General features: G+C 42.6%; 1 protein-coding gene across 2 annotated transcripts in view; it reads left to right on the top strand.

The window, feature by feature from the left end:
* The first annotated feature begins 212 nt into the window (after positions 1-212).
* Positions 213-20,929, top strand: part of LOC143808441 (glypican-5-like) — a 413,770-nt gene continuing 393,053 nt past the window's right edge. The window contains exon 1 of one of the 2 annotated variants that reach the window (XM_077291113.1): positions 213-708. In XM_077291113.1, coding sequence (XP_077147228.1) covers positions 558-708 — 151 coding nt within the window. In that variant the 5' untranslated portion in view covers positions 213-557. The remainder of the gene's footprint in view (positions 709-20,929) is intronic. The other variant, XM_077291114.1, reaches the window with a different exon arrangement.

The raw sequence follows: 20,929 nt of genomic DNA, 5'->3' as shown, positions 1-20,929 counted from the left end.
CTTGTGTCACCGGTCCGGGCCTCGGTGTGTAGGATGGGCTGCAACAAGCGGAAGGACATATGCAATGTATGTCTGCCACAGCATGATGTGAGGTGAAGTGTGAGGATGGGTGACAGCGGAGAGGGCTGCTTGGGAAGTGGGGAGTTAAATGGTCAGGAGTGAATGGGGGATGAGGAGTGAGGAGGCAGGGAGGGGCTGAGGATCAGCATGCTGGAGGGAGGCATGAAGTGAGACAGAAGTACAGAAGTGAGGGAGGGAGGGAGCTGTCCTGCAGGCTGAGGCTCCACATACAGAATGAAGCTGGCAGCCAAATAAATAGAAGACTGGACTATACTCTGCCCTTACCAAGGTGCCATCCATAGCACAGACAGGCCAGGCCTGCCACCTGTCAGCCAGCTGTTATATTGTGCCCTGGCAAAATGTTGTGCATGGAGTGATAAGGGCATGGGGCATTGCCTAGGTGTGTAGGCATTGGTCTGTAGAACATTGGCAGATAGATGTGGTTTACAGGTAACTAGGGGCTGGTGCACACGGCGTGTACCCCTCTGCTTGGTGAGATGCCCATGTCGCTTGTGCCCCTCCTTCTGCTTCTCAGTTTGGTGCCATCGATGCCATCCGAGCGCCCCCCAAGTTGTCATGAGGTGCGCGCAGCGTTCCAGCTTCAGCAGGTCGGGAGAGGTCGGCTGGTGCCCGAGGTACCAATTGAGGGTGAGTAGAAATTATTCCTATACATCATCGCCTCATTGATTTCTGTATAAAGCCGCCTTACGTCCCTCGTGTCGTTCAGCTCTATAGGTTCCTTCGCAGAGGAGCAATTTGTGGAACGTAACTGGGCGACATTAGCCAAGAAAAATGGGGGCATAATATCATCATCAGTCAGCTCTGCTTCGCTCTACAAATCAGCTCCACTACATCAATATTTGTACATATGTGTCAGATCCGTAACATTATTATAACATTGTATTGTTATAGGTTCCCGGCTGATGTATATACTGTGTGTATACATATATGTCTGCGAGCATGTGTCAGCTGTGATGTGTGTACTTGTCACCGAGCCCATGTGGCGGGCGCTTCAGACGCTTCCATGCCGGTGCCATCCCATGTGGTTACCTCCAGTAATAGGATTACAGGGGGATTTATTCTGAGCCGTTTATGTCATGAGATTATATAGTGGCTGCAGCACAAGTATCTGTACACAGCGGTAATGGAGGAATACAGAAAATGTGACGTCTCTGATGTAACATAGCGCAAAAAAAGTGGACGAGCCGCAGCCTTTACCCCTTTCTTGATTTTCTTTCTTTCTGGATAAGCAAGTTGATAATTAATATGATTGCCAATGTCGTTGCCCTATAGGGGCTGCTCTAGAAACAGAAAACGGAAATAATTATTTTTAGAGTAAATTCACGCTCAGATTTTAGCCGGGTTGACATGAATACCTATAAAATTGAGCTGTACGTTACTACGATATTATTCATTTTATTGAAGTGCGGTGAAATAAGCACAATTCTGCATTGTTTTTTGGGCTTTCTTTCTACGCCGTACATTGTGAGGTAAATATTACCCGGCAACACGATTCTTCCGATCAGTACGTTTATGGTGAGATACCAAACTTGTCCAGTTTTGTTTTCATTTTTTTTTAGTGATGAAAAACCATTTTTAAATTTTCCGCGGTCATATTCTGAAACCCATAACTCATCTCTTTTTCTGTCCATAGTTCATATATGAGGTCTTGCTTTTTGCACACTGAGCTGAAGTTTGTATTCATTCCATTTTAAGGCACAATGTTTTAATCGCTTTCTATTGTATTCTTTTGGGAAGGGGTTAAGTGTCTCAACCGAAAAAACTAAATTCCGTCATTCAGATATTTTTCTGTTTTCAGCATTAAAGGGAATCCATCACCCAAAACGCATCTTGAAGGGGCTATATAGTGTTATGTGGGACTTATCCCCTATAACCACCATACTAGTACTGTACCTATTACTGGTACAGTGCCTGAGAAAATAATTTTTAATTCATATGTAAATGAGGCTTTGGTGCACCCTTGGTGTGGCCAAGAGTTTGGTGCACCGTTATGTTTCGTCATTTGCATATTTGGGGCCTTCCTCTGCTTCTTCACAGCGCTTGGTTTAACCTGTACAATGTAATTACTACATCAATTCCACTACAAATTCTTCCCTTTACACTGGTCTCATGTCTGCCACCATTCTTGTTGTTCCTCCGTATGTGGTGACGTGCCATCTTTTGTGGTGTCAGGTGAGATCATATCAGCCATGTGCTGGCCACAGCCGACTCATAGTGACATCACTACAGCTTTCCTAACATCATCACTATGCAGTTCACACTGTTCAGCTATACAACAGCTGCAGGCTTATGTAGAGGGACGGTCTTGATTGTGGTGACGTGCCATCTTTTGTGACGTCAGGTGAGATCATATCAGCCATGTGCTGGCCACAGCCGACTCATAGTGACATCACTACAGCTTTCCTAACATCATCACTATGCAGTTCATACTGTTCAGCTATACAACAGCTGCAGGCTTATGTAATGGGATGGTCTTGATTGGACAGCAGATGACACTGTTAAAAGGGGTTTTTCACTTGAAGAAAAGTAAATTTCAAAACACTTTTCTGTATGCAGAATAATAACAAGCAGGACCAGTACTCGCCCTCCCCCTGGCTTATTAAGGCTCTCCACTGCTGCTCCAGTGTCTGTGTTTTGCTTGTAGCCAGGGGCGGGTGTACCAATAGGGGCCTAGTCGGTAAGGTGGCCAAAACCAAAAGAAGCTCCTGTCACAGACATATAAAGGGGTGCATGATGATGACATATTCGGCTGCAAAGGGACAATATACTGTTCTTGCACGGTGGCCTTTTCCTGTCTGTGTCCGCCCCTGCACACATTACTGCTGCGGCCAATCACTCAGCTCAGCAGCACTAATGATGTAGACTCCCCAACTAACGAGCTCAGTGATTGGCTGTGAGGGTACGGTCGCACTAGCCTGTAAAAACTCGGTTCCATTCTCATCCACGTCATCCGTGTGCTGACCGTATACAATCCGTTTTTAGAATCAGCAGCTATTAATCTTTTACAGGACCATTCATAATTTCCCATCTTACAGAATAGTAATGTGTCCATAAAAACTGGGTGCCATACTGATGGTCCGCATGGCATGCTATTTTTTTCCTGCACTGTACCGATTTCGTAGTGAAATCATAGCGTGCTGCAATTTTGTTTTCTTATGCCGAATAGAGCTGAGAAAAATAAATCCAGCTCTGCACGGCCTCATTCAATAACATTGGTCAGAGTGCAATCTGATTGTTTTATCGGATTTATACATGAGTGTGAGCGAACCCGGACGGTGATGTGCACTGTCGACGTGGTATCCGTGCTGTAACCAAAACACAGAGGCCGGAGAAGCAGTGGATCACCAGCGTTGGACCTGGGGAGGGTGAGTACCTGCTCCGTATGTTATCGTACATACATAAAAGTGGGGTTCACCACTAGAAAACCCCTTTATCTGAGACAGTTTGTTGATATGAGTAGTGGCATCTCTAGACTTTACTGTATGACCTTTTTTGTTTTGTTTGTATCTATTCTCCTCCTGTAATCATTCATATTGCGGTGATACTGATTATGCGTGTTGTGTCACAAATGTAATTCTTTCTCCCACAAAGTCTGTTTGCTGAACGATTCTGCTGAAAGCTTAAATCAGCAACACATATCCCATTCGCATGCATTAGCTGCAGAAAGTCTGTGGATTCTATCGAGGAACATTTCTCTTTGTGGACAGTGCCAAACTGGCGTAAGGAGACTTACCTAGCCAAATCAGATTTCCTGCTTTGCACTGAAGAGGGGCAAACATCCCAAAACACAGTGTCTGCAAATGGGGTGTCTGGTTTGGCTTCTATCCTAAGTCATGTGACAAGGCTCGTTAAAGGGTCGATATTGACTGTTAGGATTGCTACACCAATAGGTAGCACTACAGTTCAGGTCCTCTTCCTCTCTGAAGAGACATTTTTCATAGTTGGATTCTATCAGGATTTATCGGCACCAACCTAGAATCCTTAATCTGCCTTTAGTGTAAGTGAAGTTAATTAGTGACCTGTGTCCATCCAGTCAACCCCGGTAATATATATATTGCTCTTTGTGATACTATAGACATAACATAGACTGCCGTTTCTATATCTCCTGCAGACTGTTATTTCGATGCGTACATAGGGAAAATTCACATGACTATATTGCCAACCTACCGGTACTTACTCATCTGCATTGCGATCCCAATTCCAGGACATCCTCAGGTCTTATGTAAATTAAAGGGAATCTGTCACCTGAATTTGGCGGGCTATGCAAATGCCCTGTTTTCGGTCCGATGGGCGGTATTTCTTCTTTTTTTCGTCACCCCATCCTTCCCCGCTGTCCGCAATATTTTCCGGAATTGGAGTAGGTGTCCTCCATAGTTCGCGCATGCGCAGTGCAATCTTGTCTCGCCGCGCAGTATGCTTTGCTCATCTGCGGGCAAAGCCAAAAAGCATTTTGGTATTGGTTGATATTATGGCCACAATATTGAAGCTGCCAACCCACGTCAAGGGTCCTTGTATCTTGGCAGTCCTAATCTAAAAAAACACCATTGGAGGAAACCCTCCACTAAACTAAAAAAAAAAAAAAAAACACCAGAACACAGGCAGGGATGCTTACCTGTTCAAGGCCTCCAACAATTGCACTACCCAGGGTGCACCAGGCCCAAATGAGGATAGCGAAAACACAGGTGCAAATAATAAATAAATAAATAATAAAAAAAAAAAAATAGGGTTTCCTCCAATGGTGTTTTTTTAGATTAGGACTGCCAAGATACAAGGACCCTTGACGTGGGTTGGCAGCTTCAATATTGTGGCCATAATATCAACCAATACCTTGCATACATTGTTATGTTTTTGGTGCACTGTACATTTTTCCAGGGTGCGACTGGGCCCTAGATGGCTCTGTACACTGTGGCCTCTGTTCACACAGGATGCATCATGGTTAGCCCGCTATATATATGGCGTCATTAATAGGCTTTTCACCATATACTTTGCATTCCTGTGTGAACATGCCACATACAGATTATTTTTTTGCACGGGTGCTCCAAGCAGCCAATTCCTGATTGTAGGTTGGCTGCATCGGTATTATTTGCACCTGTGTTTTCGCTATCCTCATTTGGGCCTGGTGCACCCTGGGTAGTGCAATTGTTGGAGGCCTTGAACAGGTAAGCATCCCTGCCTGTGTTCTGGTGTTTTTTTTTTTTAGTTTAGTGGAGGGTTTCCTCCAATGGTGTTTTTTCACCCTCAGCCTAAATACTTGGTTGCACAACCTTTAGCCAAAATAACTGCGACCAACCACTTCCAGTAACCATCAATGAGTTTCTTACAATGCTCTGCTGGAATTTTAGACCATTCTTCTTTGGGAAACTGCTCCAGGTCCCTGATATTTGAAGGGTCCAAACTGCTATTTTTAGATCTCTCCACAGGTGTTCTATGGGATTCAGGTCTGGACTCATTGCTGGCCACCTTAGAAGTCTCCAGTGCTTTCTCTCAAACCATTTTCTAGTGCTTTTTGAAGTGTGTTTTGGGTCATTGTCCTGCTGGAAGACCCATGACCTCTGAGGGAGACCCAGCTTTCTCACACTGGGTCCTACATTATGCTGCAAAATTTGTTGGTAGTCTTCAGACTTCATAATGCCATGCACACGGTCAAGCAGTCCAGTGCCAGAGGCAGCAAAGCAACCTCAAAACATCAGAGAACCTCCGCCATGTTTGATTGTAGGGACCGTGTTCTTTTCTTTGAATGCCTCTTTTTTTCTCCTGTAAACTCTATGTTGATGCCTTTGCCCAAAAAGCTCTACTTTTGTCTCATCTGACCAGAGAACATTCTTCCAAAATGTTTTCGGCTTTTTCAGGTAAGTTTTGGCAAACTCCAGCCTGGCTTTTTATGTCTCGGGGTAAGAAGTGGGGTCTTCCTGGGTTTCCTACCATACAGTCCCTTTTCATTCAGACGCCGACAGATAGTACGGGTTGACACTGTTGTACCCTCGGACTGCAGGGCGGCTTGAACTTGTTTGGATGTTAGTCGAGGTTCTTTATCCAACATCCGCACAATCTTGCATTGAAATCTCTTGTCAATTTTTCTTTTCCGTCCACATACAGGGAGGTTAGCCACAGTGCCATGGGCTTTAAACTTCTTGATGACACTGCGCACGGTAGACACAGGAACATTCAGGTCTTTGGAGATGGACTTGTAGCCTTGAGATTGCTCATGCTTCCTCACAATTTGGTTTCTCAAGTCCTCAGACAGTTCTTTGGCCTTCTTTCTTTTCTCCATGCTCAATGTGGTACACACAAGGACACAGGACAGAGGATGAGTCAACTTTAATCCATGTCAACTGGCTGCAAGTGTGATTTAGTTATTGCCAACACCTGTTAGGTGCCACAGGTAAGTTACAGGGGCTGCTAATTACACAAATTAGAGAAGCATCACATGATTTTTCGAACAGTGCCAATACTTTTGTCCACCCCCTTTTTTATGTTTGGTGTGGAATTATATCCAATTTGGCTTTAGGACAATTCTTTTTGTGTTTTTTCATTTAAGACAAATTAAATGAAGATAATAATACCAAAGAATTTGTGATTGCAATTATTTTCAGGAAGAAAGTGAGCATTATCTGACAGAATTGCAGGGGTGTCAATACTTTTGGCCATAACTGTATGCCAACGAATAAGTTACTTTGTTAACAAGATGACAATACTGAAATGTGAATCATCCCTAAGTTAAACTGGTTCTCCGAACTTTATAAATGGGAAAGTTTACAAAGTGCTAAATACAAGCAACTTTGCATTTTCATACTTATTCATAAAAATCCTCCCGGCTATCAAGTACGGAGGGAGTTTTCATTTTAGTTTTTATGGCTCTTTGTCTTCAGTTTATCAGTGGAGGCAAGGAGCGCAGTGCTTACAAGTTCTTTGCTCTGGAGATTGAATGTGCTTTTCTGAAGCTGTTCAGATTGCTGGATTCAGTGTCCCTGAGCAACTCTCACGCTGCAAGGGCAAAGCTGCCTCTACTTGTAGCATCGGAAAGTGCACATTTCAAATTGGCAATGGACCGCACCACTATCCGACCTGACAATCAATCAGTAGCGCTCCGCCCTGTGCCAAGCAGGGAGACGGGAGGCAGTGGAGGGAAGCGCTCCTGACAACACATTGAGATCAACCCGTTAACTCACCAATGTCAGGACATTAAGCCTGTTAGGTGTTAGACCAAGGTTAATCAGTGTTAGGCTTCTTTCACACTTCAGTTGTTTGGCGTCAGTCACTTCCGACATAGTGACGGATCGACGGATCCGTCACAATTGTTGAGAAAACGGTTCCAACGGATCCGTTTTTTTGACGGATCCGTTACTTGGGGGTTGTCTGGGAAAAGTATCTACTTTTTGGAGCATGCGCAATTGAAAAAACGGATTGGGGCGACGGATCCGCCGAAATGACGGTCGCAACGGATCCGTCGCCCATAGGCGGCCATTCTATGGAACGACGGACGCGACGGATCCGCTGCGAACCGTCATTTCGGCATTGACAAAAAACGTTTCAATGTCCGTCTATATCTAGACAACGTACGCCAAATTTCGACGGATCCGTCGCATGACGGATGGAACTGACGACCATCCGTCACAATCCGTCGCCAATGCAAGTCTATGGGAAAATAACGGATCCGCCAAAAAAAATGACGGATCCGTTATTTGAGGAAACTGGTGGTTTTAGACTGACGCCAAAAAACTGAAGTGTGAAAGAGGCCTTAGGCCTTAGTCGGGTTTTTTTTCCCATAAGAGGAAAACTGGATCATTTTTCATCAGCATGATGGATCCGATTTTCATCCATTTTATCCATTGGCATTTTGTGCGTTCTGTGTAACAAGATTATCAGAATGAGTGACAGAAGAATGGTCGTTACTGCTTACTGACATAATGAAGGACACATCCAGACTTATTGGTTTTAGGGCTCGTTCAGTTGTCTGTTTTTCACGTACGAGTTTTCATAGATATAGACTATGATGGGTACATGCTCTAACACTGTTCACACGTCCATGGATCAAGTCCACACGTCTTTGGGTCCATGAAAAGTTGGACAGCACATGGTTGCATCCTAGTGCTGGCTTTTTTCATGTTGGATAGGAGAAGCTTGAGAAACCTCCATCAGTTTTATTTCCATGATGACAAACTGATGATAAAAGCTGAAACACTGACCAAACGCCAATGAAACTCACTCCATTATTTGCTAAACGAGAAAGATCACTGACATTTGGATGAAACTTTAGTATCATCCTGTCCTCTCTACCATCCAGAATTTGGGATATCATTACATTGAAATATCTACCTCAGCTATGTTCCCAGGATGGGTTTTTTATGTTTCTGCACCTATTATGTAAATTAGGTTACTTATTTCTGTTAATCCCATTCACTTTGCTGGAACTGTAACCAATCTAAAGAACCACTAAGCAGTCATGGAATCCAACAACAATATCACTTTATTATCATTACAAGAATAAAAGCATATCAAACCAGACAAACAGTACAAAGTAGGGCTAAAAGATGACATAGGATGTCACCGGCATCATGCCAAGCCCAAGGTAGGGTACATCCTTGACTCAGGATGATGGCATACAGGTAAACTGTAGAGTGCAAAGTGCAGAGTGCAGTAAAGGTGGTATCCACCTATAAATATACCAATGATAGCCGAATACAAAATAAATAGGAAATCCAATTGCTATATTTCACAGCTGCAATGTAAGTGAATCACATGCTTTCTTCGATCCAAGCACATTACCTGATGCAGATGGTAGATAGTACAGGGACACCCGTCCACCCCGACGCGCATTTCGGTATGGTACCTTCCTCAAGGGGCGCCTTTGCTGGAACTGGAAGACAATTTCTTGCATAGCGAAAATATGCAGCTTCAAAATCTTACCAAAAACTCATTGTGGGAACTTAACCTAAGTGAAATTAGTAAAACAACCTAATTGAAATGACGGTGTCAATATATTGTATGTAGTAAGATCATTTTTAAGGATAGTATGTGAGAGACTTGTCTATAAAGAATGGAAAGATTGTCCCAATTTGCCATTTACTGACATAAAGCTGGCAACATCTGAAATGCGACCACTTGCTCTGGGATATTGATATCTTGAACAACTGATCCTAGTTTTTCCATGACACCTATAAAAAATCTGCCACCTATAAAGTCCAAATTGAAGATAAAGTAAAGGATTTTTACTATATTAAAAACTGCCAGAATTCCATTAGTCGACACACATCCTTCATAGCCGCTGTTAGTCCATTCTGCTTCAATGTGGAAAATTCTTTATAAGTTGCAGAGGAATTATGCCATTAGGAGTAAAGTTCTGCTTATCCTATTTCTGCCAACAAGGTTTTTTTTTTTTAAAAGCAATTTGCTGCTTGGATGCGCATTCTTATAGGGCAGCCTTGTGGCAAGTAGAGGAAGATCCATCGATCCTGTTGCAAGGGGGAATTTGCACCATGTTACCGTCATTAAGTTGAGTAATGTACAGCACGTACAGTTGAAAGCAGAAGTTTACATACACTATATAAAAAGACACATCTGCATGTTTTTCTCAATATCTGACATGAAATCAGAATAAACCTTTCCTGTTTTAGGTCCCGTTAGGATTACCATAATTATTAATATTTGCCAAATGCCGGAATAATGAGACAGAGAATATTTACTAATTGCAAAGTGAAAAGTTTACATACATTTCATTAGTATTTGGTACCATTGCCCTTAAACTGAATGACTTGGGTCAAACGTTTGGGATTTCCTTCCACAAGCTTCTCACAATAGTTGGTCAGAATTTGGTCCCTTTCCTCCTGACAACACTGTTGTAACTGATCCAGCTTTGTAGGTCGCCTTTCTCGCACCGGCCTTTTCAGCTTTTCCCATAAATTTTCAATAGGATTGAGATTAGGGCTTTGTGATGGCTGCTCCAAAACATTGACTCTGTTATCCTTAAGCCACTTTGTTACCATTTTGGCAGTATGCTTCAGGTCATTGTCCATTTGGGAGACCCATTTCCGCCCAAGCTTTAACTTCCTGTCTGATATCTTGAAATGTGGCTTCAGTATTGCCACATAATCTTCTATTCTCATGATGCCATCTGCACAACATGATGCTGCCACCCCTATGTTTCACAGTTGGGATGGTGTTCTGAGGCTTCCAAGCTTCTCCCTTTCTCCTCCAAGCGTAACGATGGTCATTATGCCCAGAAAGTTCAATTTTAGTTTCATCAGACCACAGGAGTTCTCCAAAAATTAAGGTCTTTGCTCCTGTGTGCATTTGCAAATATTAATCTGGCTTTTTATATTTCTTTTGGAGCAATGGCTTCTTCCTGGCAGAGTGGCCTTTCAGCACATGTTGATCCAGTACTCGTTTCACTGTGGATATTGACACAATCTTACCAGCTTCCACCATCATCTTCACAAGGTCTTTTGCTTTTGTCTCTCTGTATATTTTTTAAATATTGTACAAACTCATTGTTAATATCCTTAGAAGGAATCCGTCATCAGGTTTTAGTTATGTTATCTGAGAGCAGCATGATATAGAGACTGAGAACCTGATTCCATTGATACAGTGGGTACGGAAAGTATTCAGACCCCTTTACATTTTTTATTGTCTGTTTAATTGCAGCCATTTGGTAGATTCAAAAAATTTCATTATTTTTTTCACATTAATTTACACTCTGTACTCGTCTTGACTGAAAAAAGCAGAAATGTAGTAATTTTTGCAAATGTATTAAAAAAGAATACTTTCTGTACCCACTGTATATCACTTGCTGGTCTGCTTGGTGTAGTTCTCCAAATGCTGAGCTCTGTATACAGCAGCCTATACCACTGACTGGATGATATCTGTGCACACTGTGCATAGGCAGAAAGCTGGTAAATAATGGTGGGGGCGGGGTTACACAGAGCAGGAAGAATGCATGAAACAAGACAACTAGTGATCTAATGATAATCTCCTGCTGACAAAGCACTGATTTTATTGAAACTACAGCAAGCAGTCCAGTAAGTGACATATCACTGGAATCAGGGTCTCAGCTCCTACATCATACTGCTCTCATTTAAATAGCAAAAACCTGTTGACAGATTCCCTTTAAGTTACATTTACACTTCTGTTTGGAAATTCCATCTGTCTGTTCTGTTTTGATGAACAGAGACAAGTAATTAATGTCCAAAGTGGATCTGAAATGGAAGAACGGGACATCATACAGAACTTTTATTTCCTTTATGAAAACTTACACATAAAAGAACCCAGACAAAGTAAATAATCAGTGGGCGCCTCTTCCGCTTCTGTTATTATTCATCAGAGCCGTTTTGGACGTCAATTCCATTTGTCTGTTCTCAAAACATAACAGACAACCGGAATGTCTGAGTGGCCTCAGGCTTTATACACATGGATGTTTTATGGATTTATCTTTTATGAAGCCATGATAGGGCTCCTATGTTGGTTCATCTATCTGCTACTGTATCGCCATATGGAGATATTGTATTTCCTGGCACTTTTCATGTAAATTAGGAAACAAAATTGCCAAATTTCCCTGCAGAATAACCTGTTCCTGCAACGTGAATGCTGTTTTATTGAGCAACTGCGCAGCCAAATTGGGCTTGAGATGTTCCTGTAGACTGCTGCGATCTGTCGTGGCTCTGGGAGTCTTTAGGGGATCGGGAGGTGTAGCCTGCATGTGTGATTACTCTACTGGATGGAGCTAGTGTCCTATGGCTGGTTTATGAGACAGGCTTCATCAATGGGTTAATGAAGCACTCCATCGCTCCATACTAAGGGTATATGTTATAATCTATAATAAAGTCACACAGAGCTGAGACTGACCCCAATTAGGTTAAAATGACCATATGAATAGAGCTTGAAGGAGAAAAGGTGCTTAAAGGGAACCTGTCACCCCCAAAATCGATGGTGAGGTAAGCTCACCGGCATCAGGGGCTTATCTACAGCATTCTGTAATGCTGTAGATAAGCCCCTGATGTAACCTGAGTGATGAGAAAAAGAGGTTATATTATACTCACCCAGGGGTGGTCCCGCTGCGGTCCAGTCAAATGGGTGTCTCAGGTCCGCTCCGGCGCCTCCTATCTTCATTCCATGACGTCCTCTTCTGGTCTTCACACCGCGGCTCCGGTGCAGGCGTACTTTGGCCTGTTGAGGGCAGAGCAACGTACTGCAGTGCGCAGGCGCCGGGCCTCTCTGACCTTTCCGGCGCCTGCACACTGCAGTACTTTGCTCTGCCCTCAACAGGCCAAAGTACGCCTGCACCGGAGCCGCGGTGTGAAGACCAGAAAGGACGTCATGGAATGAAGATGGGAGGCGCTGTACCGGACCTGAGACGCCCATCGGAGCGGGAACACCCCTGAGTGAGTATAATATAACGTCTTTTTCTCCTCTTTTAGGTAACATTGGCGGCTTATCTACAGCATTACAGAATGCTGTAGATAAGCCCCTGATGATGGTGAGCTTACCTCACCATCGATTTTGGGGGTGACACGTTCCCTTTAAAGGTGAGATACTCTTTTAAAGAACTCTGAGTTATACAGTAGAGGAGTTCTCCGGTTCAGTCTATCCTACATTCTCCAGAGAGTAGAGCAGCTACAAAACAAGGCTCTCACTTTGGTGGACCTGGCATGTCCATTACACAGGAATCTCATTGACCGCCTTGGTGGCCCTGTAGGTAAATCTAACACTTGTCTCTTTCCCCCACAACTTTCTGTTGATCATTGTGGATCCACTATTAAACAAAGAGTTTGTCCAATATAGATGAACCCTTCCCATCCCATATCATTATCTGGTACGATATACTATGACATTTTGAGGTACAATACAAAACAGATAAAATTTGCCACTTGCGCCTTCCATGGCAGCTTTACGAGGCCATCACATAAATTCCTGATTACTATTTACAAGTGATCGAGGTAGTTTCTCACCCATCCACCAACTATTGGATAATTCCACCAACTATTGGAAAATTCCAGCAACTATTGGATGATTCCACCCACTATTGGATAATTCCACCAACTATTGGATAATTCCACCCACTATTGAATAATTCCATCAAGTATTGATAATTCCACCAACTATTGGATAATTCCACCCACTATTGGATAATTGTACCATCTATTGGAACATTCCAGCAGCTATTGGATAATTCCACTGACTATTGGATAATTCCACCTTATATTTTATAATTCCACCCACTATTAAATAATTCCACCTACTATTGGATAATTCCACCCACTATTGAATAATTCCACCAACTATTGGATAATTCCACCAACTATTGGATAATTCCACCCACTATTGGATAATTCCACCAACTATTGGAAAATTCCACCCACTATTGGATAATTCCACCAACTATTGGATAATTCCACCCACTATTGGATAATTCCAGCAGCTATTGGATAATTCCACCCACTATTGAATAATTCCACCCACTATTGGATAATTCCACCAACTATTGGAAAAATTCCACCCACTATTGGATAATTCCACCAACTGTTGGATAATTCCACCCACTATTGGATAATTCTACCAACTATTGGAACATTCCAGCAGCTATTGGATAATTCCACCCACTATTGGATAATTCCAGCAGCTATTGGATGATTCCACCAACTCTTGGATAATTTCAGCAATGTTTTTACAATGTGGCAGCTTCACATGACTCCCATTACTGGAGTATCTACCTTCGTAATTCATTCCCGTTGAGCCCACAGTGGCTTTCCTTACTCTGCATAAGAGCCGATGCATCTTTCCCTTTTATTCCGAACAGATTTCAGTATTTTTCCATTTTATTCCTTAACATTTATGGAAAAGGTTTTAGTTTTTCTATTCTACGAATGGCTTTGGATATAAATGTATCTGCCAACCCTTCAAAGTGACTTGTATTCACTAGGGGGTCTGACTCAGCAGGGTGTAGGTACAATATAAAGACGTCACGTAGAACGGTTTACAGAGGTGGAAAACATTGTTATAAGCTGCGTGATATGTGTTTATCCGTGGTTTAGCTGTTGACAACGTTTTGTTTAGTACAGTCACACACCAAACATTCTCGAATTTTCAATAACCCAGTTACAGTTTTTAGTTATTTTACTGTTTTAACCTTTTCGGTTCATATTTACCGAACGGCGACTGTGAATAAGAAGTCTGGTTGCTGTTAAAACTTTGTTTATTGGAATTATGACTTTTGTCTCCACTTAGTACTTTGAGTGAACAAGGGTGTACTTTTCTGGCCCTGAATCGATCTCCTAAAACCATAATTGTTGTTTAACACAGGCTGTAAATTTACACCCTGCTGCAAATTTTTCATATCTTGAATAGGGAGTTTGATGCAAATTTGTCAGTTTGCAATCGATTTGATAGGGGCGTATGTGTCATCCAATGCTTTGTGTAGTGTCTCCATTTGATTGCAGACATTGTGACCTTAGTGCCAAGAAGGATGATGAAACTGCGGTTGCTATATAGCATGGGACTTGTGCTTACAATTGTATCTACTGTACCCACAATTATAATGGTTAGGTTGCCTTCAACATTCGTAGATTGTTATTCCGAATGTAAAGAAGCACGCCAATCAAAGTTTTTATCCTTTCCTTATATTGCAATCATCATATTATATAGCACTGTGTACTTACAATTGCTCATTTTTCCCTTCTACCCAGTTAATTCTTCTTTTTTTCATTAGATCTATGACATCATGTGATTAAAAACAAACTAACTGAATCCTTCTTAGCTCTATATAGAATCAGAAAGTCTCTTTTCCCTGCATGAGTCATCAGTAGAATTACAGTTCACCATTACTGCAAAGTTTCTGGCAGGGGGGAGGAGTGTAGCAGCTGGGTCAGGAGTTGGAGAAGAGATGGAGCTGGACTGCTAGGGACTTTGCAGTGATGTAGAATTGGAGTTCTAATGATGACTCATGCAGGGAAAATTGACTTTTTTTCTACATAGAGTTTAAAAGGATTCAGCTAGTTGTTTTTTTTAATCACATGATGTCATAGACCTAATGGAAAAGAGAAGAATTAACTGGGTAGAAATGAGCAATTGTAAGTACCCAGTACCATTTAATATGATGACTGCAATATATAAAGAGGATACAAACTTTGATTGTAGTGCTTCTTTATACACTATTAACAGTCACCTTGGCCACAGATATCATAGAAGGAGGTAGTACATTGAAAATCTTACATAACTGAAGTCATGTGCTACTGTCGCTCAGCATCAAAATTAGTATAAAAACAAAATAAAGTAATCTTTTAAAAATGTTCTCAGAAGTTAGTTATTGCATGTAGACATTGCCAAAACCATCCCAAGCAAATAGAAGCGAGCCAAGGAAATGGCAGTGATGATACAGCTGCGGGTTTACGAGACAGTAAACATGGTGCAGACTTTAGAAATGTGACTTGGTGCTAGTGTTATGTGTCCTTTACTTGCCCTGTGTTTTTCGTTAGAGAATACAAATGCAAACAATTGTTTATTTTGGCTTTTACACTAAAGGCTGCTCAGCATGTGGAGCTGTAGGCGTAGCGCTGAGGATGTACATAAACAAACACTGGGGGACCCTCACACTTTTCCTTGCAAAGGTTGCGCAAAGTGTTGCTTTGACTTGTTTGTAAGTGCAGTGATTCTGTTGTAACATGGCGGCAATCAAACAAATAAGCAATAAGTTATTGGACTGTTCATGACAGCTTTAAAATCAGCACTAATCAGATGATATGCTGCCGATAACATGATACTCTACGTGCAAGGAATGTACCTAACGATCTTTCTGTGCACATAGAATTCTGGTGGGCCTAAACATTCCAGTAAACGACCACTGATGGTCTTATAAATAGCTGTCTGTCGGTTGTTTAACAGCAGATGTCTCGTCTAAATGAGCCTTTAAGATCCATTTATGACGGAAAATAATCTGGGGAAAGGCCTAAGCAGGGAGCAATCACCCAATAAATGAGCAAAACACTTGTTCGTCGGGCGCGATGATTTTTAAGCAGGTTTAAAAATTTTCGTTATCGGCAGCACATCGTACTGTGTAACATGGGGATATGCTTAGGATATGATATTCTGTATGTAAAACATTTGTCGACTTTTGTAAACAGGCCACAATATCGCCACCAATTGTCTTGTATATAGACAAACAATGGTTATTTAATGGCTGTGGTCAGCCTATGTAATGGGACCATTAAAGCTTGTGCAAGGTTTGCTTTCAATTACATGTAAGTCTAGTGATTGTGTAATGGCCTTTTACACAAGCTGATAATTGGCGAATGAGCGTCCATAGGAACATTCGTGATCATTCATAGTTATCTGCTGGTGTAAACATGCCGGAAATCCCACCTGACGAACAAGCAAAATGCTCATCCATTGGGGCGTTCTGCCCCATCATTGCTCGGCCAGCCAGGAAATGAACAACTTGAATCCAGTCGACCGGCCCATGTACATGCGCCGTAACACATCGAAGTAGATGAACTGCAATTAGTCAAGTTAAAATACGATTATTATATTAAAGGGAACCTGTCACCTGAATTTGGCGGGTCCTTTTTTGGGTCATATGGGCCGTGTTTTTCGGGTCTTTTATTAACCCCTTTTTTTCAGGGCACGCTGGTCGCGAAATTGACTTGCCGTTGATTCGCTTTCCTCCCTAGTTAACGCGTGTAACGCGCGTATGCTTTGCCCAACTGCGGGCAAAGCCGAAAACCATTAGTGCGCAGGTGCACTATGTCCTGGAACACAGCGAAATACTTCCGGGCATAGTGCTCCGGCACCTGCGCACTAATGGTTTTCGGCTTTGCCCGCAGTTGGGCAAAGCATACTGCGCATGCGCAAGGCAAGATTGCTTTGCGCACGCGTTAACTAGGGAGGAAAGCGAATCAACGTCAAGTCAATTTCGCGACTAGCATGTGGCCAGCGGGAAAAAAAGGGGTTAATAAAAGACCCGAAAACACCGCCCATATGACCCAAAAAAGGACCCGCCAAATTCAGGTGACAGGTTCCCTTTAACTGAGTAGCATTTCTATTTTTGGGGAGCTTTTCATTACAACATGCTACATTACTGCAGTAAACCTTGGCTTTCCATCTCCTATCCTTAGATATTAAAATGATTGTCCTAAATAATAAAACCTTGTTGGCTACATTGAGTAGGTGATTATTTTTTGATCATGGGGTCCAAGCAGTGGGACATTCAGTGATCACATTGACTTGTGTGAATGGAAAGTAGATCGTGTACTCGCAAGCTCTTCATTCTCTATAGTCATGAATTTAGCTGTGCCCCCTTTTAATATCAACTGAAAAATTCATTGAAAATCGAAAATCAGTTGAAAGAAAAAACACAGTAATTATAATCGAAAAGATAATTTTTAAAATCAATACAATTGAGGAAAAATTCAATAAAGTTATAACGAAACTCATCAAAAACCAATTGGTTCCTCTCAAAACATGGAAGCCTAAATGGGGCTCACGGGGCCCCTTTGTGTCCATATTACAGACCACATGTAATTTGTGTCCAACTGTACGGTGCGAGAGGACACATTTTTGCCCCAGAGTGTTTGACACAAGCTTTGTGAAATGGTGGCATTCCATCTGTACGTCCTACCACCCTCCAGTCCACAAGTTTTTGGAGCCTGTAAGGAAAATGTTGTCGCGGTCCATTTTGATGTGACATATATAGTGTTTATACAGAAACCACCCTTTTACATTAGTCCGTTCTGTACACAGCAGAGTATTGAATGAATAGTTAGTAATTACAGCTCCGAGATCACAATACGTCCCTAATACGGGGGATTTTTCTGCTTATCTATAGTCAATATCAAACAAAGATTAGGAATAGGAGCGGTGCCAGAAACTACAGTTCATCACGTCCACCTGCCTATTATTATGGCCGTATGGAGGCCATGTAAATGTTATTTTTATGCTTGGATTATGATATTAATATGTGTAAATATATTCTGTACTATATAAATAGATTTTTCATATGCAAAAGTCTGAACACATGCCAGCCTCCTCGGCTTACCTCATTTATCCTAAGACTGGGCCAAGGCCGTTTTTATCAGCTACGTCTTTAAACACCAGCAAGTATGAGGCACAAAAACTAGTGCACAAAGCCAGGCCTCCTCTTACAGGGTATTTTTCTGTATTTCTTTTAGTTGTATAAGAAAACCTAAGATAAAATGCCAGCTTTTGTTAAAGTAATATTTTTGTGGGTTTTTTATCCTTGTTTGAGGCCCCTTTCACACGTCCGTTTATTTCCGGTACCAGAAAAACGGTACCGGAGATATCTGTGTCCGTATGTCCATGTGTTTACTATGTGTGGCACACATGTGACAGCCGTGTGCCACCCGTGTGCCTCATCAGTACCACACGGACAGCCGCTGGGGAAGAAGCACTGCAGTAAGCGCTATTCCCTGGCAGCAGATGCTGAAGCTGGCTCTCATCATTCTCCCTTGCTCTGCCGGCGAGCAGAGGAGAATGATGTGCGTTATATTAAAGTCCGAACGACAGCAGTTTGGGACTGTTACCCCCATCATCCCACACCTGCTGCCGCTACTAACAGTGACAGTAGGTATGGATGATCGGGGTATTCCACAGCCACTGGCTGCAATCATTCGGACATAAATCAATTTAAAAAAAAGACGTGGGTTCCCCCTATTTTATTGAATCAACCAGACAAAACTCACATCTGGGGGCTGCAACCCTCAGCCTGGGGGCTACAACCCTCAGCTTTCAGCTTGTGCAAGGTTGGTTATCAAGAATAGAGGGTTCCCCTCGCTTTTTTTAAATTATTTAAATAAATAATTTAAAAAAACGGGCTGGAGTCTGTTGTGGATTCTGTTTGCGGGCTCCCTCTGGTGGTTACTGCTGGTACTGGGTGACTTTGGTGGGTTGCGGCCTTTGGTTTCCATCTGTCCATCAGAGGCTGGGTGTTTCCTATTTTACCTGGCCTTTCTGTCATTTCCCTTGCCGGCTATCAATGTGTTCAGATGTGCTCTGTTTGGTTCCTGCCTACCTGCTCCCAGATCTTTCAGGATAAGCTAAGTGCTGATTTTCAGTTGTTTGGTTTTTTGTCCAGCTTGCTTAGAATGTCTCTTTGTTAGCTGGTTGCTCTAGTGGACTGAGGTTCTCCCCATGTGCCATGAGTTGGCACATGGGTTCTTGTAATCTCAGGATGGTTTTTTTGATTAGGGTTTTTTGCTGACCGCTCAGTCCCCTTTTGTGTCATTCTGCCTTCTAGTTTTCAGGCGGCCTCTATTTGCTAAAGCTATATACATCATCTCTATGTGTGTGCCTTCCTCTCATTTCACCGTCAATACATGTGGGGGGCATCTATACCTTTGGGGTTAATTCCTCTGGAGGCAAGTGAGGTCTTTGTTTTCTCTGCAGTACTAGTTAGCTCTTAGGCTGGTGCGTGGCGTCTAGAACCAACGTAGGCACGCTCCCTGGCTATCTCTAGTTGCGTTTGTCAGGCGTAGGGCAGCGGTCAGCCCAGGTTCCATCACCCTAGAGCTCGTCCAATATTTATTATTACTTTGCTTATCCTGTGCTATCCCTAGCCATTGGGGATTCATGACAGTATAGCCGGCCCACAAAGTGTTAATTGTTTGGGCTGAAGCAGGAGAAAAAGAAGTGTTCAAGGAAAATTTTTTTTTTTTTTTTCCTTCAGAGTTTTGCTGCCTAGCCCTTAATTGCTGTCTAGCTGCTTCTTACCTCCTCTTAACCCTTGAATGGCTCTGATCTTAGCTGTTTATCATGGATGTCCAGAGTTTGGCTTCCAGCCTGAGTAATCTCGCGGCAAAGGTTCAAAACATACAGGATTTCGTTGTTCACACTCCCATGTCTGAACCTAGAATTCCTATTCCAGAGTTTTTTTCTGGAGATAGATCTACCTTCCTGAATTTCAGGAACAATTGTAAATTGTTTCTCTCTTTGAAATCTCACTCCTCTGGAGACCCTGCTCAACAGGTCAAGATTGTTATATCGTTCCTACGGGGCGACCCTCAGAATTGGGCATTTGCATTGGCACCAGGGGATCCTGCATTGCTCAGTGTGGATGCGTTTTTTCTGGCATTGGGATTGCTCTATGAGGAACCTAACCTAGAGATTCAGGCTGAAAAGGCTTTATTAGCCCTCTCTCAGGGGCATGATGAAGCGGAAATATATTGTCAGAAATTTCGGAAATGGTCGGTGCTTACTCAGTGGAATGAGTGCGCCCTGGCTGCAAACTTCAGAAATGGTCTTTCTGAGGCCATTAAGGATATTTATGGTGAGGTTCCCTGCGCCTACAGGTCTGAATGAGTCGATGGCTATGGCCATTCAGATTGATCGGCGTTTACGGGAGCGCAAACCCGTGCACCAGTTGGCGGTGTCTTCTGAACAGGCACCTGAGACTATGCAATGTGATAGAATTCAGTCCAGAAGTGAACGGCAAAATTATAGGCGGAAAAATGGTTTGTGTTTTTATTGTGGTGATTCAGCTCATGTTATATCAGCATGCTCTAAACGCACAAAAAGGGTTGATAAATCTTTTGCCATTGATACTCTGCAGTCTAAGTTCATTTTGTCTGTGGCTCTGATTTTTTCACTGTCTTCCATTTCCGTCGATGCCTATGTGGATTCAGGCGCTGCCCTGAGTCTTATGGATTGGTCATTTGCTAAACGCTGCGGTTTTAGTCTAGAGCCTCTGGAAGTTCCTATTCCTCTGAAGGGAATTGATTCTACACCATTGGCTATGAATAAACTGCAGTATTGGACACAAGTGACCATGCGCATGACTCCTGTTCATCAGGAGGTGATTCGCTTCCTTGTACTGTATAATTTACATGATGTACTAGTGCTTGGTCTGCCA

The sequence above is a fragment of the Ranitomeya variabilis genome, chromosome 2 (assembly GCF_051348905.1).
Source record: "Ranitomeya variabilis isolate aRanVar5 chromosome 2, aRanVar5.hap1, whole genome shotgun sequence".
Taxonomy (NCBI): Eukaryota; Metazoa; Chordata; class Amphibia; order Anura; family Dendrobatidae; genus Ranitomeya; species Ranitomeya variabilis.
This window is presented reverse-complemented; position numbering and strand designations above follow the sequence as displayed.